This window comes from Ruditapes philippinarum, unplaced genomic scaffold, assembly GCF_026571515.1.
Source record: "Ruditapes philippinarum isolate M1 unplaced genomic scaffold, ASM2657151v2 ctg528_1_1_1_1, whole genome shotgun sequence".
Classification (NCBI taxonomy): domain Eukaryota; kingdom Metazoa; phylum Mollusca; class Bivalvia; order Venerida; family Veneridae; genus Ruditapes; species Ruditapes philippinarum.
The window spans coordinates 209479-236219 of record NW_026858278.1 but is presented as its reverse complement, the minus strand read 5'-3'; the positions used below and the strand labels follow the sequence as shown (position 1 = coordinate 236219).

General features: G+C 33.1%; 1 protein-coding gene across 5 annotated transcripts in view; it reads right to left on the bottom strand.

The window, feature by feature from the left end:
* Positions 1-14680: 14680 nt before the first annotated feature.
* Positions 14681-26741, bottom strand: part of LOC132752668 (sodium/potassium/calcium exchanger 2-like) — a 43862-nt gene continuing 31801 nt past the window's right edge. For all 5 annotated transcript variants that reach the window (XM_060743024.1, XM_060743026.1, XM_060743027.1 and 2 more), the window contains 5 exons: positions 25193-25298; positions 21012-21361; positions 17477-17611; positions 16784-17040; positions 14681-15670 (listed from right to left, as the gene is read on the bottom strand). In XM_060743024.1, coding sequence (XP_060599007.1) covers positions 15424-15670; positions 16784-17040; positions 17477-17611; positions 21012-21361; positions 25193-25298 — 1095 coding nt within the window. In that variant the 3' untranslated portion in view covers positions 14681-15423. The remainder of the gene's footprint in view (positions 15671-16783; positions 17041-17476; positions 17612-21011; positions 21362-25192; positions 25299-26741) is intronic.

Genomic DNA, 26741 nt, shown 5'->3' with positions numbered 1-26741 from the left:
CTGGTGCAAAGCAGATGAACTGCCATGATCACTGTCTCGCTGAAACTGCCTGGTCTAAACTGGCTGCAACTGCCAAGAGCATAGCAGCTTAAACTGCCTGGTGAAAAGCAGATGCAACTGCCCTGATCACTGTCTGGTTGAAACTGCCTGGTTTAAACTGGCTGCAGCTGCCAAAGCATAGCGGCTCCAATTGCCTGGTGCAAAGCAGATGCAACTCAGCCCTGTTCACTGTCTGGCTGAAACTGCCTGGTTCAAACTGGCTGCAACTGCCAAGAGCATAGTGGCTCCAACTGCCTGGTGCAAAGCATATGCAACTCAGCCCTGTTCACTGTCTGGCTGAAACTGCCTGGTCTAAACTGGCTGCAACTGCTAAGAGCATAGCGGCTCTAACTGCCTCAGGTGCAAAGCAGATGCAACTGCCCTGTTCACTGTCTGGCTGAAACTGCCTGGTTCAAACTGGCTGCAACTGCTTAGAGCATTATTTAGCAGCAGGAACTGCCTGGTTCAAACTGGCTGCAACTGCCTGGTTCAAACTAGCTGCAACTGCCTACAGCATAATTTTGCGGCTACAACTGCCTGGTGCAATGCAAAATGCAACATGGAGATTAATTATAACCATTTTTGCAACAAGACATCAATATAACAATACCTAAGAGACAACAAAATTGGATCAATTACTGATTTACTTAATAAACCTGAACTAAAGTGTCTCTGTCAAAGGATATTACTTAGAATTAATGTTTGATGCCTGGAGTGGTATCCTTAACATCCTTCTTTGAATCTGAATGACTTCAATATTTGTTTTCTATTATATCCCATTAGTTGCCTGTGATACTGTTTTATCAACTCTGTTCTAATCAAACATTACTTCAATTCACTGAGAAAAACTAATCATAAAATTCCAGTTTAAAGCAGTTTTTTTAAAAAAAATGATGATCTACTTGTTAAATGAATGTCATATAAAAAAAACAAAAAAAACCAGTTCATTAAAATATCTCTGTCTTAAAAATGACTGTGAACAATTTTACAAAAAGGTATTTAATTATGCAGTATAACAATCCTTAAAGGATCTCCACTGAGGTCCAAAAACCCCAAAAAAATAAAATTTGAAATTCTTACAAAGACCAACTTGGACACTTCAAATATGAAGATACGCAAATGATAACTTGGAAATATACTCAGAAATAAATTGAAACTCTTATTTTTGTGATATTCTAATCTTAGACTGATTTGAGTGAAAAGCAATGCAATGCTTTTAAGTTTTGGGTCATTTTTACATTAGAATAATTATTCTTGAAAAAGCAGAGATAGCAAATGACCTGAAATTGCACACTATTGGTTTATCGAAATGAACACTTATCTTGAAAAAAAATATTCCAGTTCAGTCATGTCAAAAAACCTCCCTTTCAATTACATCACAGGATTACATCATTTAAAATAATCTGCACTGATAAAACTTGTGTGCAAAATTTCAAATCATTTGCATACTTTGTTTTTTTCAGGATAAACGTTTTTGATTATGACTGAAAGGCCTATAATGCCCCAGAAATGCTTTTAATTTTATTTTTCACTCAGAAACTCTCTTTATTTTTGGTACACTTAATATTTCCAAAATGTTACTCATTGGGCAATTACTTTAACATTCTTTTTCTTCTGTTGCTTATTTTGCAACAGTAAAGTAATAGTGATTTAGTATTTTGTATGGAAGTCAAAGTACTATATACATGTATATATATAATATATATATTTGTTTCCTTTTTGTTACGTTATGACAAATTATTTCAAGTAAAATTTCTTCATTTCTAATTAAGGCATAATGTGACATTGTAATACTTTTAACTTAAATCGAACCCAGAAGTATATTTAAAATTTTGAGTATATTTCTTTTTTATCTTTTTGATATTTTTCCATTCTAAGTGCTCAATGTGATATTTAATGCTGTTATGCTCTTTTTACCTTTTACTACATGAGCATATTGTGAAAAATGGCCGTTTTCATTGAAAAGCCTCCTGTTACAGTTCAAACTGCTATAAAACTATGAAAAATGCTTCAATACTCATGAAACTTGGCGCAAATGTTGACTGTCAGAACCATAACCTCTGTAAAAGCATGCTCAATCTTAAATTTCCTGTCACCATGGCAACGGGAGGGTGTCTCAAAATTGCGAAAAATCACTTAATTTTGCATTAAAAACTGATTTCAAATTGCTGTAACTTCTCAATGCATTGAGATGGAGTAAAAGACTTTTCAGCGTTGGTTACACGTTACCTTAGGATCAACCTGATCACTTTTTTTAACAACATAACCCAAACGAAAAACAGTGTTTGGGGCCTAAATAGGGCATTTTTTCACTGTTTGAGGCCTCAAAAAGGGGGGGGGGGACAAAAAGACGTCAAAACACGTCTATATGAGGGAAAAGGTTAACTGCTGACATGCCAGCTGTGTAATAGCAAGTGCCGAGAACTAACCAGTAATGATTTTGTGCATACATTTCATCTGCTTTATGAGAAATTTTAAAATACTTTTGTGCAATGACTTTTTAGGTAACAATATTCTGCCAAACAATTTCAAAATAAAAGATCAGTATCTGTTATTTACAATATTGTTAAACTTAATTGTGATATATGATAAACAAGAGTATCGCAAGGTGAGGCTCTATATGCCCAAATATAATTGGTTTGATTAAGTAAAGTAATCTTTTAATTAGGGTAGAGACCCAATCAAGAAAAAAATGAAAAATGTTTTATCCAAATTATCCTTATGATACTATATGACCTCCAAGGAGGAAGCATTTTTAACCCGTAAGTGAGTGACCCCTCAGAAGCATTAAAAACAACAAAAATTCATGAGAATTGCCAAGCTTGGTTTGATTGAGTCTGTACATGTGCCATATCATTGTTACTTTTTTTATTGCAAGAATCAGACATAAATTACTGGACAATTAATTTGTATTTATACTAATTTAATAGAAAAAACTCTTTATGTGAAAGGGTAATTCTGCAATAACAATTGCAATGTGAAGTGTGTCCTCAAGGGATTCTTTTTATCTTGATTGTTCCAAGTGTTTGTCCTGAACAGTTATGGCCATATTTCTGTGTTGACAAACCCTCTTAAACTGTAGAGAGTTTTTCTGTTTCCCAATAAAGATTGCTGGCCTCTTGTAGACAAACAATTTATTATTTGAAAAGATATAAAATATCCTTAGTCCTTTATTCTTCAGACAGTATTTAACTTGCTGATTAGCTTGTTTTCTAAATACAATAACAGCTTTGTAAAAGAATACCACCTTTGAATTTCTTTGTTGACAGAATGCTTCTGAGGTCTGTAGTACCATTGGGGTCATCTTAGTTCATGACTAGAGACAGCCATTCATTCACAATCATATTATGACTTTTAATTAAACTAGAACTATCACTAAATGTGATTAATACCCCCCCCCCAAGACTGCTTCGCAAATGAGGATGTTACTAGTAACAGAATACCTTGTTTTTTTGTTTGTTTCATTTTACGCCTTTTCCCAACAGTATTTCCGTCATATAGGCGGGTAGTTTCCTAACCATCGTTCCTGGAGAGTTACACCAGTACTAGACTACCTTCCTCCGTGCTAAACTACCAAAGCATCTCCGGGGGATCAAACCCACGCCAGAGAGGTAACTGGATTAGAAGTCATCGACTCTAACCCCTCGACCACGGAGGCAGTCAGAATACCTCGTAAAAGAATTGAAATAGAGTTATGGTTGTGAGCAATTAAAGATAGTTGTGGTTCTTGTATGTTGCATTTCCTTTCAATGTGGTTGGCCATTGATGAAGTTTTATTAAATTACTCTGTAATAAGTCCAGAAAGACAAGGAAAAGGAACAAAGGACAATAACTCTATAAATACTGAAGATGGAGTTATGGTTATTGTACACTGCACTTCCTCTCATTGAGCTTGACCATTGTATGAAGATGTTCTGAATTCTAACTACTTGTTTTCAAGTTATGCACTGGACAAAAAAGTAACAAAAGGCAATAACTGAAATTAGTCCAAATAGAGTTATGGGTTTTGTGCACTGCACTTCATCTCACTGCCCTTGACCATTGTATAAAGTTTCATTGAATTCCAATCATTAATTTTCAAGCTACATGTATGCACTGGACAATAAAAAGTAACAAAGGGCAAAAACTTTTAAATGAGTCAAGAAAGATTTATGTTTCTGTGCACTGCGCTTCCTCTCAATATACTTGACCATTGTATGAAATAGTATTGAATTCTAACTGGTAGTTTTCAAGTTATGCTCTAGACAAGAAAAAAGAAATGGAAAAGTAGCAAAGGGCAATAACTCTACAATTACTCTGGACAGAGTTATAGGTCTATGTACTGCACTTCCTCTTATTGTGCTTGACCATTGTATGAAGTTGTTTTGAATTCCAACCAGTATGTTTTAAGTTATGCTCCAGACAAGGAAAAGTAACAAAGGGCAATAACTCTGTAATTAGTCAAAATGGCGTTATGGTTCTTATGCACTGCACTTCTTCTTAATGTGCTTGACAACTGTATGAAGTTGTATTGAAGTCCAACCAGTCCTTTTCAAGTTATGCTCCGGACAAAAAAAAGTAACAAAGAGCAATAACTCTGTAATTAGTCAAAATGGAGTTATGGTTCTTGTGAACTGCACTTTCTCTCAATGTGCTTGACCATTGTATGAAGTTATATTGAATTCCAACCATTAGTCTTCAAATTGTGTTCCAGACAAAGGAAAGCAATGGAAAAGTAACAAAGGGCAATAACTCTGTAATTACTTTAGATAGAGTTATGGTTCTTGTGCACTGCACTTCCCCGTATTGTGATTGACAACTGTATGAAGTAGTTTTGAATTCCAACCAGTAGTTTTCAAGTTATGCTCCGGACAAAAGTAAAAGTAATAAAGGACAATAACTCTGAAATTAGTCAAGATGGAGTTATGGTTCTTGTGCACTGCACTTCCTCTCAATGTGCTTGACCATTGTATGAAGTTATATTGAATTCCAACCATTAGTCTTCAAGTTATGCTCCAAACAAGGAAAATGCAACGGACCGCTGGACCGATTGACCACCGGGTGACTCCTATATACCCCCCAAAACTTTGTTTCGGGGGTATAATGATTATGATTTTTAAGTATGACCTTGACCTTTTGAACTGTAGGCCTGATTCTTGCACATGACACATTGTCATCATGTCAAACACATTTATGCCAAGTACAAGTAATTATAAAATCTATTTTGCAGAGCAAGTATTACAATCAATGCACATTTGTTAAAAAATAAGAAGTACAAGTGTTGACCTTGACCTTTGTGCTAAAGGCCCATTGTCATCATACCTCACACATTTTGACTCACATTCAAGCAAAGTACTTATTTCAAAATCAATCCATGAATAGTAGTTATGGACTGACAATTCAAAAAATTTATGGCATAAAGTCAGTATTGAAATGTCAAAATTTTTGAACAGAACAGCTTTTAAAAGTAAAAGCCAAAAATAACATGATTTAAAGTTGAAATTAATGTTTATCTTTCATTGTGTATTATCAATACACCTTGCTTTAATTAAACTTGTGTTTGTTGAATTCTTTCTGGCTGTACTAGGTGCCCCTCTGTGTATTATTTAAGGCACAAATAGACACCTGGGTATAACCCCAACATTTTGTTAGCTACCTGGATAACTTCCTCACATGAAAGAATCCAAAGTCCCTGCACAAAGGTGAGGAGCAAGCAGTTTGAAGTCCAGCAACCTTTACCACTTGGCCATGGACGCCCACTTAAATGCAAATAATCTTATTTTCTATTGATTCACAGAGTGATCGATAATCACAATGCTGTTAATTAACAGTTCTATGAAATGAATGAGGCAATTTTGCTTTCTTTAATCCAATTCCAAGATGAAAGCTAAATTGATATAGATTGATTGATCATATAAATAAAACATTGGAAATGGATAAGATATGGTCCTGTATCAATACTATAGCAATATTCAGCAAAACTGAATTGATTTCCTGAGCAATCTAATGAAATCTTTTTTTCAGTTGGGTTTTACGTCAAACCAACACAGTATAGGTCATATGGTGACTTTCCAGCTTTACTGATGGAGGAAGAAATCTGGTGCCCCTCCATGCATTACTTCAGGCACAAAAAGGCACCTAAAAACCACCAACATTCCGTAAGCTAATTTGATAGCTTTCCTCACATGAAAGAATCCCAAGTCCCTGACAAGTATAAAACCCACAGCTGTGAGGGGCAGGAGATTTGAAGTCAACAACCTTAACCATTTGGCCACAGGCCCACCATGCTATTGAAATCAACCCAGTCATTAATATGATGTTCACAAAACACCTGGCTGAATCAGGGCTAATTTTAGGTGTTTTCTGCCATTTACTTTGTTCATAATGTCACATTTAATAATGTCACATTCAGGTTTGCAATTACATGTAGATATGACAAGACCAGTTTTATCTAAATGAAGTTTTATTTCAAACAGTTATTTACAAAACAATGTATTCATAATTTAACAATTTTTGTTGAAACATCAACATAAAAATATAAACAAATAATAACAAAGAACAATGTAAAGCGTTATCACTAACATGTGTAAAACATGATTTTATATTTCTTCGACATATCATTACTATTACAAAATTACATAAATACAAGTCAATTACCGTACCAAGTGACCTTTCTTGACAGGGTTAAAAATATGTGACTTTTGTCATCTTTGAGGAGTGGTCAAATACAAAATATCTTTTAGTTTTGTAAAAATCTCTTCTATATTCTGATCTATAGGGCTTTTAAACGTTGTTTTTTTTTGCAATTTCTAATGTTCAGCATTTTCTTTGGTTGAAGGGCAGAAAAATGTCTGCATCTGAAAACATTTCAGCTAGGTGAAATTATTCTATCATGAATATTCATAAGATTAATATCCTTCATGAATATTCATTGAACATGCTCTCCAGAAACTAAAATATATTGCTCCTTCATGAATATTCACAGAAATTGACGCTAATTTCACAAATATTGCTTGTCTATTAATTATTCATATCATTTTTATTAGAAAAGCCACTAAAGAATGGACAACAAATTAAACAGTTACAGAAACAGGTTTTAGAAAAAATTTTTATTTCATAAAATATGTTATTTTCTATTTCTATTTTTTGTCTTCAAGTGAACTAATCAAAGGTTTAAATAAAGAGGATTGTGAATTATGCATTTATCTTAACTCTTACTATATTTGAGATATAACTAATGGCCCAAAGCACAAGTGAATTTTTTAAAAAAGCTCACTGAAGGGGGATATGTTCTATTTTTACTCAGAACAAACAATATTTTTCTTTACATACATTCTTAAGCTTAATTACCAAAAACAAATGTGCCTAAATGACACATATTTATAACTAAATATGCTGTTACAGTGACATACTGAAAATCTATATCTAGTCCCACTTTAATTGCTTTATCTTAAATTGTATAGGACACCTGAGACCAACATTTGAGCAGCGCCATGACAAAACCAACATAATGTGTTTGCGACCAGCATGGACATAGACCAGCCTGCGCATCCGCGCAGTCTGATCAGGATCCATGCTGTTCACTTACAGACCCTATAACAAGTAAAGAAACTGATAGCAAACAGCATGGATCCTGATCAGACTGCGCAGTGTTGGTTTTGTCGTGATGCGGCTCAATATTAACTCGGCTTCTAACAGTGTGATACATGTAAAATCTCACTGGTATATTTTAGTATCACATCAAAAAAGGATAAGATAAATGAAAGTAATATTACATGTAATCTATACTTAAAATCATGTTTTCTACAGATACAAGAGATACATATTTGGTTAAAAGGGGCATAACTCCAAAAATATTGCTTTTATGATAATACCCCCTTTGTCTGAGAACTGCAATTCAAGTATTCTATGTTTCTCATCAATAGTTTTCAACACTTCATATTAAATAAGTAATTTTGACCAAAAAAAATCTATGTTAAAAAGGGGAATAACTCCAAATTATTGCTTTCAGAATATTTTCCCTTGTACAACTGTGTTATGATTATTAAGTATTCCAATTTTCATGTTGATAACTATGAAAAGTATTTGAGTAATGGGCTACTTGAAAGTTTTTGGACAACATAATTGCTTGACTTTTTCTCTTAAAACAAACAAGCTTAAATGATGTGCCAATGAAACATATAGGACTCATTGTCTACAAGAATTTAAATCAAATGCACTAAAATTAAACAGATAGCATTAAACTATTGTCTGTGAATTAACAAATTTTATATTCTTTTTTCCTCAAAGCAATAACTACCTTATTCTATCCTTAGTTTCAGCCATCGTGATTTTTTTATTTTAAAAAGCCTGCCATATTACATCAAAATACATAACATTGTCAAATGACTCGTGCATATCAAATTTCTTTCAGTGGCATTATAAAAATGATTAACTATTTACAAGCTGTGGTGTGATCAATTATTGCATGTATGATTGAATATTCATAATATTTCCCATAATGCAATGATACATAATAATTCAATTGAAATTCAATAAAACAAATTCAATAATTTTCTTTTTTAATACCCTTCAATTTTTACCTGATTATTATACATGTAGGTGGTTCTACTTGGGTGACTGCTTGTGATGTGTGAAGTCTGCCGCCCCCCAGTAAAACTGTAAAATATGACATTAGCCCTGTTGATGTGACTTGAAGCCTAACCCCCTCTAAAAAAATGCATTTCTTACTCCAATACAACATATGTCTATTTTCCGAAAATGTAAGTCTCTTTATTAACAATCATAACACATCAAAAAATAAATAATAATTTTTAACAAAACTTATGAGTAAAACACAAAACAAACCAAAAAAAAAAAAGATAAAACAGAAAATCCTGCTCTTGTTACCATGGCAACCAAAAAAATAAAATACAGATCATTTGCAAGTTAAAATATACGGCTATCTGTTAAGGAAGATTAACACTCTGTTTTGCTAATCAAACTAATTATCTCTAGTAAAAGGAATCGATAATTATTTTTTTTACAAATTTCTAACAATAGGCAATAATAACGTCCATAGAAATCAATTTGCAATACAATGCTTTAATTGCAAGAACGCTGGCCTAGTTATAGGTATAGTAAATGTTTCTAGTGCCTATAGAAACGGCAACAAATATTTACCGAGGAATGAATTTCAAAATGGTACGAAGGCCGTATGATTGGATTTTCCGAGAGAAGCATATGGTCATGTTGATTGAAGCTTCTTTCATGTCAGTTTAGAAAGGAAAATCGTGTGCATGTTGACATTTTATCTAACCATTTGAATAAAAGCGCATTGATTTGTTATTACAAGCGTGGATGCTACAAAATAATGGTTCATCAAATGACATTTTTTTTATCATCTACTAAATTATTATGACTGGTTACGCAGGGTTACAGGTAACAATAATGTATTGTGCAACTTTCGCCATTATTATTTACTGTAAATGGCCCAACTGGTAATTAACAACCGTATATATTGCTTAATGAAAATGTTTGTATGTGGTTTAACTGCGTTTCCCTTCATTTAACAACTTTTCCCCTTCATTTAATAACTTTTCCCTGCCACAACGTAATAACGAGTGAATGTGTACATGGCAGATTTCAAGACCAAAATAAGCCTGTGGAAGCGGAATATAGATTCACTACTGTAACATATTTTATTATTAACGCTTCTTTTTTTCATTTTTTTTTTCTTTGAAAGTTCGGTCATTAAGGCAGCAATGACATTTCACTGATTGTAAGATTTACTGACAAAAACAATATTTTCACCAGTTTCTTTTGTGTTCAAAAAAAAGATAAATGACATATGAAGAGTGATAATAGTATGTGTCATTAGGTCACATGGTTGTTACACTAACATCAAAGTTTCAGTCAGTACCTAAATGTCATTTTTGTAAATCTACAGTGCACCCTGTGCTAAAGACAACTATGAGAAACAATGACCTTTATGTACAGTAAAACCTCTTCAGAGCAACACCCTTTATGAGACAAAGATTTTGGCTGTTGCCCAGAGGTGGTTGGTCCAGGGAGATTGAATTAATTGTGAAGTCTTACCATAGGAACTGACAGTGTAAAAGTGGTTGTTGGTGTAGAGAGGGCATTTTTACAGAGGTTACACTGTGTATCATTTATTATCTTTAGATACAGCTAATATAATATCATTATATCCAGGACCTAAACTTAACTCTTACCCTACTAATTTTTATGCCCCCACAGAGTGGGAGCATATAGCGTTGCACTTGTCCGTCCGAGTGTCAGTCCGTCAGTCCGTCCGTACGTCCCGAAATCTTGTGAACGCAACTCCTCTTAAACCGGATGGCAGATTTTGCTTAAACTTACAGGGATGAACAACCTTAATGTGTAGATGGTAGTAAAGAAAGGAATTTTCGCTGCGACCAAATTTAACAGAATTATGGCCCTTTGTTGATTTTTTCACTATATACTATGTAGAAATTTTGTGAACGCAACTCCTCTTAAACCGCATGGCAGATTTTGCTTAAACTTACAGGGATGAACAACCTTAAGGTGAAGATGGTAGTAAAGGAAGGAATTTTCGCTGCGACCAAACTTTACAGAATTATGGCCCTTTGTTGATTTTTTCACTATATACTATATAGAAATTTTGTGAATGCAACTCCTCTTAAACCGGATGGCAGATTATGCTTAAACTTCCAAGGATGAACAACCTTTATGTGTAGATGGCAGTAAAGGAAGGAATTTTCGCTGCAACCAAATTTAACAGAATTATGGCCCTTTGTTGTTTTTTTTCATTATATACTATGTAGAAATTTTGTGAACGCAACTCCTCTTAAACCGGATGGCAGATTTTGCTTAAACTTCCAGGGATTAACAACCTTAATGTGTAGATGGTAGTAAAGGTAGGAATTTTTGCTGCGACCAAATTTATCAGAATTATGGCCCTTTGTTGATTTTTAGTTTTCAACTTGTGGCACATGTAGTCCAAAAAAAATTTGACCTAGAGTCATAAGATTGACAGAACAGTGGTGTGTGGGGGCATCCGTGTCCTATGGACACATTTCTAGTTTTATAATTGACTTGCCCAGCCTTGATATTGGAACATTTCATTTTCAGTTTAAGGGAGTTCAGTATCGAGGTTTTTACTATAAACATAGACTGCTCAAGGGTGCAGGTTGACCTGGCTTAATACTGGAGGCATAGATCTGTAAATAGGGATAAACTTCACTCCAAAAGATATAAATATTTGAAATATCTCTCCAGAGTGACCCTCCACAAAAAAAAAAAAAAAAAAAAAAATGATTAAGACTTTAAACAAGTAACAGATCAGACTTTTACAATATTAAAATAAAAAATATCATAGCTACTGCTTAACAAGTGGATTTGGCTACAATTTCAAAATGCTGCATGGAATATCTCTTGTTAGACGGAATATTGAATTAAATTGTCACCTTAGTGCAGTAATAGGTTAACTCCTATAAAATTTCAATAAGAGTTAGCTCATTACTGCAGTAACATGATGAAATATTATCACAGATTTATTAAGGTAATAAAGCTAACAGACCAGTTAGCTTAAAGAAGCTTGGAGCTTTACTAAGGTCAAATAGACTAAATACATGTATATAGAATTTGAAATTGTAACATAGTTCAAGTGAAACACTTAGAATAGAAAAATTTGCAAAGAATAATAATAAAGTATATGCACAATTAAATTGAATATCAATTTTTTTTTCATTCTTAACCAATTTGAGTGAGAAGCTTTTCTTTTTTTTGGTCATTTCTCACAATAAAAATGATAATTGTGGGAAGGTGGGTGGAAGGAATGATCTGAAAATTTGCATACAAGTTATTGGTCTAGACTTTCAAGAGATAGTTAACACAAATCTCTGAAAAATATTTCCAGTCCCTTCATGTCCAAAAACCAGGTAGATCTAATGGTGTTCCAAAGTTCTAGATAATACATGTATATATTACATGTGTATTTATACTACTACAAACAAATACAATAAATCTTAATTATTTCTATGAATCTCTAATTTTAATGTACATGTATAAAACATTAAAAAAAAACACAAAAAAAATAAGTTGCTTTTAAAACAAAACTTTAGAAAGACTTTATTTATATAATAATAATTTGTATTTAAAAGAAAATAACTTTCAAGACAACATAAACGTCTTACATACAATTTATGAAAGTCCTTGTGAAGACCTATTGAAATATACAACATGTTAATTTTCATTTTCTCTAATCAAAATCTTTCCTAGTTTTCAACTAATGTTCTGGTTTCTAACTGTAGAATCGTTTTTCACAATGAAATGGTGTTGAAAATGCTCAATTACAATAACACTTCATAGTTTTGATGCTGTTTGGACATTTTTGTATTTTATTCCAAAAACATTCCCATTTTAATGATAATTTGAAGATTCAAAACAAACATCTCTGTGTTGGGCTAACCAAGACCCATTACCATAATGGTGACCATCGTGACCCCACGCCCCTCCACACACAAAACAAAAAAATATCCAGATGTTTATTGAACCTGTACTTTACTATTAATTGAGTGATGGACATATACTTGCTTTAATTTTGGAACTGTCCATAAGCAGTTCGTCACAAATAAAGTAAAATACACTTGCCTAACTCTACATAGATGAAATGGTTCAGCCATTAATGCACCTTACATTCAGACTATTAAGTGTCATACATCAGAGTTTTACAACTAAATTTCAATAAAACCTCTATTATACATAAATAAAAAAAAAGAAATGGTGGAGGTACAAAATAAACAAAAAATCTAGTACAAAAATGATGAGTACATTATTTGTAAAGTAATTGAAATATGCACAAAACCTAAATGGATGATCTGTGACGTAATACAAAATAAATAAACTTAAATGGATTGAGCGTATTTAAATAAATTACATCAAATGTTTATTCTCATACATTAGAAGTCTGTTCTTGCTGCGATTACGAGGCTGCTATTTGGGTACAATGTATGACCTTGACATTCAATGTACTAGATGACACACATTTTATTTTGATATATTTCCTCAGAATGGTGAAATCCCTTCATATTTGTCAAATGTGAAGTCATTCCTTTCACACTTCTGACCTTTGACCTTTGAACTTGAATTATGACCTTAACAAGAGCAATGTTAATATCTAAAGGGTACCAGTTCTTTTCTCTCTAATACAAAGTTATCTAGTACATACTTTAGTAACAAGACATTTGATTGGTTGACCCACTCCTGTGTTCTTTTTATTAACCAATTGCTGGACTTCTAATATTGGAGGATGCATATTTGTTGAAATGATAACAAAATCTTTACAAGAAGCGCCGCAATGCGAAGAAAACCAGGTTTTCAACGACCAAGTTTTGATGTGACAGCAATCAATAGGCCAAAAAGCACTGAAGTTATTGAGTAGAAGCTGAAAATTCTATTGTAAGCAAAAGACCTTGAACTTGCTCCCAGATACCTTAGTGGCAATCCAAAGCTGCCACTCAGCAAGTTTGGTGGCAAAAGGTCCAAGCAAACTCAAGGTATAACATGAAAACTAAATACATTAATCTTGATCACAGACACCTGGGTAGCAATCCCAAGCTGCCTCTTGATATAAGCTACCCATTCATCAAGTTTGGTGTCAATAGGCCAAAGCAAACTCAAGTTATTGAGCAGAAAATGAATTTCTATTTTTAGTAACAGTGACCTTGACCTTGATCACAGACAACTGGAGAACAATCCCAAGCTGCCTCTTGATATAACCTATCCATTCATTAAGTTTGGTGTCAATAGGACAAAGCAAACTCAAGTTATTGAGCGGAAAATGAACTTCTATTCTTGATTACAGTGACCTTGACCTTGATCACAGACATCTGGGTAGCAATCCCAAGATGCCTCTTGATATACGCTATCCATACAACAAGTTTAGTGTCAATAGGGCAAAGCAAACTCAAGTTATTAAGCGGAAACTGAATTTCTATTTTTAGTAACAGTGACCTTGATCTTGATCACAGACACCTGGGTAGCAATCCAAAGCTACCTCTTGATATAAGCTATCCATACACCAAGTTTGGTGTCAATAGGCCAAAGCAAACTCAAGTTATTGAGCAGAAACTGAATTTCTATTTTTAGTAACAGTGACCTTGACCTTGATCACAGACACCTGGGTAGCAATCCCAAGCTGCCTCATGATATAAGCTACCCATACACCAAGTTTGGTGTTAATAGGGCAAAGCAAACTCAAGTTATTGAGCGGAAACTGAATTTCTATTTTTAGTAACAGTGACCTTGACCTTGATCACAGACATCTGGGTAGCAATCCCAAGCTGCCTCTTGATATAAGCTATCCATACACCAAGTTTGGTGTCAATAGGTCAAAGCAAACTCAAGTTATTGAGGGGAAACTGATTTTCTATTTTTAGTAACAGTGACCTTGACCTTGATCACAGACACCTGGGTAGCAATCCCAAGCTGCCTCTTGATAATAAGCTACCTACACACCAAGTTTGGTGTCAATAGGCCAAAGCAAACTAAAGTTATTGAGCGGAAACCAAAAGTTGACGCCTGCCCGCCCGCCCGCCTGCCCACCCGCCCGCCTGCCCGCCCGCCCGCCGACTTCGGCATAACAATAACCCGGTTTTCGTTGAAAACCTGGTTAACAATAAGTTATTGTATATACAAAGTATAAAAGATGATACTGTTGATATATATATTGCTCAAACAGAAAATTCTCCATTTTACCAAAAATATTAAAAAATAATTGAAATGTGCATTGATATTCAAATGCCAAAAAAGAGGTGAGTGATATGAGTGTCAGAGTAAGTGTTTCCCCGTAACAACCCCAACTTTACCCTGATGCCCTACACTATGTACATACCATAGCTATTGTAATAAGCAAACTCAGAGATGAACTAAAACTAAAGATGTAAAAATAAATAATATCATAAGGGTAAAATAGTAAGTAGATATATGCTTTCACTAAAATTGTAACTGATCAAATAATTCTAACGTGTATATAATTATTGTTCTGTACATCAAACTTCAAACATTGTAAACCAATGAAAAGTATTCTAACAAAATCTCATTCTATTACCCTTTAAACCCTGTCTGGCCTGTCATATAAATTGCATCATTACCTTCATATCATTTCAACCAATGAATACAATTGTTACAAAAATCTAAAAAAAAAATTACACATTTTAACCAATGAAAACAATTGTTACATAAACCTAATAATATAACATGTTTTTAACCAATGAAAACATTTGTTACAAAAATCTCATGGCATTATCCTATCTGATATGCAGCACTCAGCACTGCAAGCATTTTTGGAAAAGAAAACCACAAAAAAAAAAAATAATAACACAGACATATGATGAAATAATAATAATGATATTGATGACACTAGTCTACAAGACACGGAACTATTTTCAGTTCAAGGAGAACACTGAATATTAGAAAGACTGCATATAACACGAGCATTGATGCGCCCATTAGTTTTGTCATTTTCCACTTTGAGGAGGCTATCACCATTACAACTATAAGAAGCATTGCAAAGAGTAACACAATAGAGCATGCCAGTCCATTGCTGTCTACATTGATGGGAGTCCCTTCATAAGCTGCACTATATAACAACCATGGAATGGGTAATCTGAAAGGAGGAGAAAAAACAAAATGATCAAATAAAAATCTTATATTTCAATAATTTGTTCATCATGGTCGAAAAGTGTGCAAAAACAGATATTGCCAACAGAAGTATTCATAATTGATGGCGGTGCACAGCAATAGTTTCTTTTGAGATGTAAAACACTAAGTTTCTTCTTTATATACCTAAACATTTCAGGGGTCCTTCATTTTGGAGAATACATTACCATATACCCCAGTCTAATTGCCCTGGTTATGTCAAATATACATGTAAATGCCCCCTTTCAAAATACATATTCAAAAACACTTGATAGGTAAGCATTAAAAAGTCAATGGGTGAAGTTTTTCAGAATGGGAATAAGTAATCATAGTTACATATAATATGTACGATTACACCACGTCAAACATAATTATCTATTGTACATGTATAATGAAGAAATATCAAGCTAAAGTTTCATATCAGAAATTCTACGAACTTATTCAAGGAAAACATCACAGTCTTAATACAATTTATGCCTTTTTTCATTTTTTATACACTAAATTAGCCCATTTTTCTATATTTTCCGATCAGCTGCTCATATTTCCAATCAACTGTCCCTGATTCAAGCTTAATTAGTAAAGTTTTATTGATATTTTCTCATTTCAAGTAGAATCATTAAATGGCTTTAAAGGTGATTTGAGGATACATTGTATGTTATTGGATTTTTCAAATCGTTGAAAAGTACTACATCTCTAATGATCGCAATGATACCTGATGATTTAACTCTACAGCTCCATACACTTGCATCAGAAATTAAACGACTGAACTTGTGTAATGGATTTGTCTAGCTTTGAATTTGGAACAGTCCATTCACAGTTTAAGGAAAATAGTAATATCAAAGTACAAAAATTTACAGAGCCTGGTCAGACTGCACAAAAGTGCAGAGTGGACTGGACCTTATACTGAGGCAAACAAAGGCTTATCACTTTGAGCTGGTTAGGTGTTAGGGTCTTAACTTTTAAAGAGAGGACATTGTCTTTTACAAAGGTGTCATCATCTCAATGTTTTACATTAACCAAACACATTCATTTTGAGTAATTCATTATAAATATAAAATAATGATAATGAAATTTTACTTACCCAACTGTGATATCAAAAATATTACTTCCGACTGAACTAGAAACTGCCATATCACCAAATCCTTTCTTCGCTACAATTACACTGGTGATCAGATCCGGTATGCTTGTACCTGCTGCTAGGATCGTAAGACCCATAATTTCATCGGGGATTCCAATTGTCTCCCCTGTCTGGTTGGCCATCCACACCATCAAGTACGAGAAAATAAATATCCAAATTATACTGCCAAAAAACGTCACCAGAAACCATTTCTTCTTATCCTGGATAACAAAATACAATGGTCAGAAAGGTCATTTTACATTGCATTTTAAGCTAATAAATTCTTTCTAACTATAAATAAATAAACTTTTTTCTTTCAAATTATTACAATCCCAACTTATACATGCCCTTTTATCTGATAGATTTTGTCTCAAATATGCTCTCTCACTCCATCCCCATTTTACAATCTGCATTAATTTTGTATTTATAATATGTTAAGATAATGACAGAATTTTTTTGTATATTTGATACTTTTATGACTTTCAATTCTATTTTCTTGTTATGATAAGCATCTAGAAACCTCTTAAACCATTATTTAAACATTATAAAACTCTTTTGTGCCCTTTCTAAAGAAAAAAAAAGGTTCAGAGGATAAATGTGCCTTTGCACAAAGATAGCGCTGTCAGTAAAAAAACCCAAAAAACAAAACAATCTAACCTCTCTACGTGTGTCGGGTAGTGTGAGCCACATTGGAAATATAAGTGGAGCCAGAAGGACGTAGGTTATTCTTCTCCGCCACTCAGGAGGCCATGACAGATCTAGGGGTTCATCACCATCATCAGGCATTTCATTCTAAAAATAAAGTCAGTGTGTAACATGAATAAGACATAGATACCGGTAAGAGGGTAAATGTTCAACCTGGTCTTTTTACATCTTTATATAGACTTATATGTTTGTTTGTTTCATTTTACGCCTTTCCCAACAGTATTTCAGTCATATAGGCGGGTAGTTTCCTAACCATCGTTACTGTAGAACTACACCAGTACTAGACTACCTTCCTCCGCGCTAAACTACCAAAGCATCTCCCGGGGATCAAACCTATGCCAGAGAGGTAACTGGATTAGAAGTCATCGTCTCTTACCCCTAGACCACGGAGATGGTTCTATAGACTTATAAATTCTTTAGATCATATAGTGACTATTTAACCTTAGAAGTGGGAGAATATTACAGCTTTGATATTCTTTAGTATATTGTTCCAGAAATAATTTTTTTTTTGGAACTAATAAGTAAAATTGATACAGTAGGTAACATGGTGATGACCATGGTAGGATTCAAAGTTGTGATCCCTGAGATAAGAAGTTTGTGCAAATTCTGATCAATATTGTTGCATTAGTTTACTGTCAACAAATATTCTGTGCCGCTCTATCTCATGTAGCTAAGTCAATCTCCTGAGTTGTGCAGAATATTGACATAGGAGTATACAATTACATGTATAAGCAACCGATTCAAACTTAATGGTCTACATGTATAACTCAATCATACATTTTTTCTATATTCTAAAATTTGTGAACAGTTTATAACAATTTTGGTTTAAATACGAAAAACCTGTACTTTTTTTGTATCACTGTGAAATAATCATCACTTAATGTGATCACTAGATGCAACAATGCTTTTTATAAGCTGACTGCATGCCTATGTTTACATTGTATTTAAATAATTCCATAATTTAACCATATTTGAAAATTGCTTTTTATATTTGTCCCTTGCTTAAAAAAAGCAAAATCAAGAGCTGTTCAAAAGACAATTAGTAAAACATCTGATAAAAATTAGAATTGATATTTAGCTTGTAGTCATATTGTATCAGCGATATAAATGTTCCTGCTGTGGATTTCACTTGTATGAAATGCTCTCGTTTTGAAGGTTCTTAAATTTTGTTGTTTTCTTTACTTTCTTTTACATTTTATACAAATTACAACTATTGTTTTGTTGTTTTTTTTTAAAATTTTCAGTTTAAATAATTTGTCCAGGAAAGTAATTAAAAAAATTAAAAATGGAAAAAAAAAAGAGAAACAAAAAAAAATGTGGCACCATAATGTGAAAGGAAAAAAATGTGCAGATTCAAAAAATTTTTGTTCAAAATATTCTTTTACCTGAAATTTTCTGCAATTGTGTGAAAAACTGAAAACAGGGCATGAACACTTGATTCCTGCTCCAAATGTGTGAATCTTATACTCAATATTTATTTTATAACTGGAAGGCTGAAACAGTCGCGGAGGACTATATAATTTTATAGAGATAAGACAGTTTTATATTCTTGTGCCCGGCTTACGGCTTCAAACTCACAGACCTGCAGGCCAAAGACCTGTCACTCTCTAAATTGAGCTAATTATGCCAGCAAACCTTATCCATTAATTCTTTCATATTAATCTAAAAAGCTTCACTGAAAGGTATTGTATTTGAAAAGTTAAAAGTACAATATTGGGAGGTACTGTATTGTTCATTAAGTAGTTAAAACAATAAAGAATCCAGTGACAAGTTCAATAAAACATTAATTTTTCATATCACTGATATAATGTAACAAAACAAATACATGAAACAATGGAATAAATATGATCTTGAAATATGAATATTTTATGTGGAATTAATCAGCCTGATTTTTAACAATGCATATTTAAATATTAAAAAAAAACAACAAAAAACAGGTTAGGTACAATTCCTACTTTTATATGACCTAGTTAAGTCAAAAGTGGATGGTGTTTAGAATTGAGAGTATTTTAGAATTAATGCTTGAAAATATAGCAGGCTTAATCAATAGCAAATCAACATAGTAGAATCATGACAGCCTGCACATCACTATACAGTCTAATTATAAATATCTGGAAAATGGGTGATCCCTCAGAAGAAATGAACCAACAGTATTACATGAAAATTGTAGACTTTGCTTCAATAAGTCTGTTCATGTGAGATAATGTAACTGTGCAACATCTCTAAGGCACCCTCTAACACGGGCATAACGCCTATATGGCTCGTGCAACATCTCTTAGGCACCCCCTAACACAGGCATAAGGCCTATATGGCTCGTGCAACATCTCTTAGGCACCCCCTTGCACAGGCATAAGGCCTATATGGCTCGTGCAACATCTCTTAGGCACCCCCTAACACAGGCATAAGGCCTATATGGCTCCTGCAACATCTCTTAGGCACCCCCTTGCACAGGCATAAGGCCTATATGGCTCCTGCAACATCTCTTAGGCACCCCCTAGCACAGGCATAAGGCCTATATGGCTCGTGCAACATCTCTTAGGCACCCCCTAACACAGGCATAAGGCCTATATGGCTCGTGCAACATCTCTTAGGCACCCCCTTACACAGGCATAAGGCCTATATGGCTCGTGCAACATCTCTTAGGCACCCCTAACACAGACATAAGGCCTATATGGCTCGTGCAACATCTCTTAGGCACCCCCTTACACAGGCATAAGGCCTATATGGCTCGTGCAAACATCTCTTAGGCACCCCTAACACAGGCATAAGGCCTATATGGCTCGTGCAACATCTCTTAGGCACCCCTAACACAGGCATAAGGCCTATATGGCTCGTGCAACATCTCTTAGGCACCCCCTAGCACAGGCATAAGGCCTATATGGCTCGTGCAACATCTCTTAGGCACCCCCTAACACAGGCATAAGGCCTATATGGCTCGTGCAACATCTCTTAGGCACCCCCTAGCACAGGCATAAGGCCTATATGGCTCGTGCAAAATCTCTTAGGCACCCCCTTATACAGGCATAAGGCCTATATGTCTCTATATAAACTGCTTGGTGCTTATTTAATCCATATTTAGATACCAAAAATCCCAGACTGTTCTTTATTCAAAGCATGACATGTCCATTAATACAGTGTCATACTATTACATGTATAAGGATACCTGAATATATTCAGGGGTTGGTAAGACATACATGTATAAAAGGAACAAATGGCATTTTATATTTAATGCCATTTTGTGCCATCTGATCATGGTCTGCAATATAAGTCACTATTCATTAAAAAAACATCTCTGTCACAATACAGAAATTCTTTTAACTTCTCAAGGACTGTTTTATTACACAAACTAAATGAGGGTGCAAGATAAATTATTTCTAAAAATTTATCATGAAAAGTATTTCTGAAAAATTTATCATGAAATTTACAATGTATTCATATACAATCTGTTACCCTAATATTAGCAATATATACAAAATTTAGAAATTACCTCTTTAGCACTTTCTGGATCAGAAGAATTTTTGGGAGATTCAACGGTGGTTGTTTCTGTGTTATTGCTGATACGCGTTGAAGAGCTTTGCATTTGTATTCTCTCCTCCTCAACTGGAGAGCTTGTAGATTTGGCAGGGGAGACAATCCTTGTTGTAAATTCAGTCTGGTAACCTTGAATTCCATTTGAAATAGCAGTCACTTTCATTTGTTTTTGGTTACTGTTTTTATCAGGACTGCTATGAAAACCTCCGTTATGAACTTCACCATTGGCTAGAGATTCTTGCGATTCCCCGTTGGTATTTACATGCGCAACAGCATGTAGCTTCATCGCTTTGTCTTGGATATGATCTAAAAATAGACAGAATACCATGTAGTTATTTCGGAATATATAGCTATGTAAAACATTTCTTTTTTGTTGACTTGCTATCAAATGAACATCATTAAATGTTTCTTGAATATCTTCTTAAATATATGGATATAAAAATTGGAGATGAAGCTAAAGACTGTTGAATATCAATGACCTGAAAGAATCCTCAGAACCTTTGAATTATTGTAATGTAGCAAACATCTCACGTAATGATTTATTTTGTTATTCTAATGGAATACTAGACAACCACAAAACAATAACTCAAAACCAATTTCTGTGTAAATTTATTCTTAAATATTGTAAAATTAAGTCAAATTTGCCCTTTTAAGAATGTTATTTCATGCAAAAGAGTCTCGACATTGGCCTGTAATAGCAGTACTTTAAGCAAAAAAAACCAAAAAAACTAGGAAAATAAGAGACATAGCAGAAACCAGACATAGGAGAAAGCTAACTACTTGATTTCACCTTAAGACTATATACTTGATTTCACCTTAAGACTATATCAACATAATTACGATCTTTTATTTTGTCTTCAGTACATGATTAACAGTATTTATTACAGGAAGTTGATATAATTATATTCTGTGCAATTTTCAGCATCGCATATAAGTATATTTTACATCTAGTCATGGTAAAGTCTTATGGAAATTAGTAGCAATTATTGAGTTTTCTACATTAATCCTGCTGAATTTCTTAAATGCACTAGCCCAGCTTCCATTTTTTAGACCGTCAATTATCAATTTTGGAGAATCCGTCCTGCAGATTAGGCTCAAAAGGTAGCTTTGGACTGTGAATCAGGTGACACAGGTTTGATTCCTGGAAGGAGCAGGTCACTTTCCTTGAGATTGATCATTATAATATATCAGATTCTATGGATTGAGATTTGCCTGAACCTGCTGGACTGTTAAGCCTTTGCCAACAGTGTGGAGCCAGGCCAGTCTGCATTTATTTACACTCTGACAAGGTCCTATACTATTGGTAGCATTATTTTTGTACTTTCATTTTTGGTCCAAATCTCTTGCTTATTAAGGCCAAATCACCTTATCTGGGTGGTTTGAATTATAGCATGTGTGGTATGGATGCCATAAACTTGGGATGAACTATTCCAAATTTGAAGCAGGGCAAATCCATAATATAAATTCAGCAGGTTAATATTGATACACGTGTACACATTGATACACGTGTACACATTGATACACGTGTACACATTGCTACACATTGTATAGTATCTTTAAATATACTCTAAAAATCTACACTTATAAATATTAAAAGGTACATTATAATTATAATTTAAGATACATGTATTGTCTTATTATGTTAGGACAGTGCAGTATTTAAAAACTCTCTTTTATTTTACCCTACTAATGATACAAAACTTTACTATAGGCACTTTTATGATATTTTTTCTAGGCAATCATTTTTCCAATGCTTATTTCTAAATACAAATGCATATTTTTTCTCCCTTTTTTTTTCTTGCTCTCAGAGATACACTACATTTCCACATTACAACTAAACAAAAGTGCCATTTTGTCAAGAAAATACATATGTCACAAATGCCCATTCTCACAAAAGTGAACATCTACATTAAAAACTACTTTAGAAACTGTAAGCTTTTGTACAAAATAAAGTATTTCTGTTATAGTAAATAGGTTTTTAACAAAGACATTTAAAATATACACAGAATGGCAATGATAATGACAAGAGAAATATTATATTGTCTGTGATTAATAAACAGTAAGGTAAAAAAAAATAATTTGATTCAATAATATGTTACGTAATTCACCGACTTTCAGTATTTCTTGCAATCTAGCATTATTCTCCTGTTTTTACATGTAATGAAGACAAAAACTTGAAAATTTTGTTAGACAGCAATGCTATACCATCTACTTCCTAGTCTGTTTAAGGTTATTAGTCTGCATTAAGCCATTATGCTAGCTTGTCTGCTTGCTTGCTTGCACACAAGTGATAAAAGAACAGAGGCTGCTTGCCATTAAAACCTTACTTGTATTTGTTAAGCAGCAACTTTTGTATTCAACAATACTGGAGACCCCAAGTTGTGGCATGACAGAATAGTATTTCGTGCATATCTCACTGGTGTTTCCGTTAGTTTTACCCCTTTCCGGAAATTTTTATCTGGCATGGGGGTGGAGGGTGCCAGATGAGTCGTGTGCTGTACACTTAGGATGACGTAATTTTACCGTTATGAATAAAGTTGTAATTCATACACTTTTGTAACAATTAAACTTTAAGTTACGGTAGTAATGACATACATTTACAAGAAAAATTGTTTCACTAAGGTAAAGGGTTTCTTATTTAAGGATCAGGAAGAAATATTTGCAATTAATGTCCAAATACAGCTTTATCTTTTGATGAATTACAAATGTCAACAACCTTTTCCGACATGACGGAAGTAAAAAACAATAATATTATCGAATAATATAAATTGGCTTCAATTACAGACTATGAAGTGCACAGCAGATTAATTTGTGTAAACAAGCATGAAGCATTTTGATTTATAAGTACATGTTTCCTATACACATCACCTGGATCCTCTTGTTTCGGATCTTTCCGGTATATTTCCGGTATTTCTGGTTCTGAACATAAGTTTTGAAGCAAAAACATGCATGAAAGAAAAACAACAATAAAAATTCCATTAACACTGAAAATATATTCAACTAGAGCTACCACTAAAGGTGATTTATCTGGGCCCCACCTGCCACTTTAACTATGTGGAAAAATTATTGGTCTGAAAAGTAAACATTTCTACAGGAAAAAAACGCAAAAAAAATGAAAATATAATTTTTCTATATCTACATTGTATATCATTACTTAATTCATTTTCCCTGACTAAAGGTATAAATGTTTGATTTCAATAAGCAACAGACTAGGGAATGTCATTGCATAAAAAACCAGCTTGACTGCTGCGTGTACAGCGGCTTAAAAAAGGCATCGTCTTGATGTAGTTAATTATAGTATTGTACAGATTATGATTATTATATAACATAAATATAGGAGTGTTATTCATTGAAAAAAATAAGCAACAGAAAAGATCAATTAATTATGATAAACTCATTGCAGTCCATATAGGATTACATAAATTACGTTCTGAATAAAATGATCCTAGATGAAACTGATGTAGACCTATGTTGAGTTGAAACGGTGTCTTTCTTAAATAAAACAATACATTTTTCTTTTTTCTTTTATTGGTTGGGTTTTACATTGCACCAACACAGTATAGGTAATAATATTTGCTACTTTCCAGCTTTCACTTGTGGAAGACCTCAGTTGCCCTTCCATGCATTATTTCAAACATAAATGGTTACCTTAGTAGAACCACAGACATTCTCTAACTTAGCTGAATTGTTTCCTCATATGAAAGAATACAAAGTCCCAGCTGGGATGGACCCACCCACAGCATAGAGGGGCAAGTTGTTTGAAGTCAACAACCTTAACCAGTCCACCATAGACACCCATTAATATATTTTAAAATTTAAAGTGGAGTTGACTTCAATATTCATATTTACATTAACCAGGAGTCTTTCAAATTTGAAAGAACCTGCATTAACCTTATTAGGCTAAAACATAAAATAAATTGTTAATTGCAATGAAATCAACTCATTTTGGGATAAGAATTACGAGAAGTAAATACTAGAGATTGATACAAATAATAGCTATTACAAGATTTATGTATCCCTGATGAAGACCTTGATAAAAGTTGAAAAAAAAAATAGGATTTTAATAATTCAGATTTTCAAACTTTTTTGTCACTCATTATTCTTTCATCATATTCATAGAAACTTAATCAGCCTTACCTTCAGCAATAGGATCTATAGTGTGGATCATCAACTGCAGTACCCCATGCCTGAAATGGCTCGTACCCGAGTGTAAAATTGGTATACTACAGCTTCTGTGTGGTTTCTGTGACGAAAAAAAAATACATGCAAGGGATTATTTAGTGTTTCGGTTATTAAATGTAATTTCTCAAACCTATATCGTGGTTCTGTATAATTTCTCTTAGACATTTTGTGTTACACATCCTTGCTTAAATAAAATTAAACATTCATCCTATAAAAATGTTGCTAACTTATTTCCAATCGGAATTTAAAAATTAAAACACCCTAATTAAAAAAAAATATAATAATGCAGAGAATGTTTAATCAAATATTTAAGCTATAATATTAACTTACATGCATTACATAAAATAAAATTAAAATCATTATTCTATGACATGTTTTATATTATACAGCTATATTTTATCATCTTAAAATTAGTGTCTTATTAAAAAGGGACACAACTCTAGCAAAATGTACATTTGTTAATGAAATGCTATAGTGTCATACCAGAAGTATTTATATTACACTGAAATAAGGTGTTTAATACATGACATTGTGCTATTTATAATAATGTTCTTTGAAATAAATAAATTTGAAATAATAATTCACTCCAATTATATATTTTTAAAATCCACATATTTATAGTGAATATTTATATAAAATATAAATCCACACTTCAATCATTAATTCTTATAAAAAGATATAATTTTACACCTGACATATGATATTAATTAATTTAATTATAAATTGTAATTTAATAAAAATTCCTCTTTTTTCTTCAGAAAATGAGACAATATATATAATTTGATATTGACAGAAATGATGGACATTCATATGAAGAAAGCATCAGAAATAATTGATCTACAAATATTACAAATATTGATTGTATCATTTAATTTATCAACAAATATTGCTTATCAATTGCTATTTAATTTACAATAATTTCACCAATTACCAAAAAAATTATGATTCAATTATCACTTATATATGTATGCTGTATCAATTTTTACAAATAACAAACATTTATAACAAAAATGTTCAATAAAAATTCATATTTCAGGATAAAACATGAAAACAAAGGTGTAAACATTAAAAAAACAAACCAAACAAAAACAGAAGAAAAATGTGTTAAACATCAAGAAAGCTGAAAATGTACAACTGCAAAACACATCTAAAAATGTTAAAATTAGTAAAAAGTAAAAGTTAGTGCAAATTCTACTCTACTTGAGTGTAACTCGGGATAGTCAAAATACAAAATGTATATTGACGTGCCAAAGCTAGATTCTGAGATATATTTGTCCTGGGTCAGAATCTCGCTTCTAGAGGGGAGATATTGCTCATTCACAAAATAACACAATATCTGGTGGTGTAGTACAATTAGTTTGAACATGTAAACTGGACTGTTATAGTTTCATACTAATAAGAAAATAAACAAATAAACACAGTCATAAAACAGTGATATTACAAATCTAATTGTATTGACTCCCAATCATATACATGTATGTAAATATATCTAAATGTATAATAA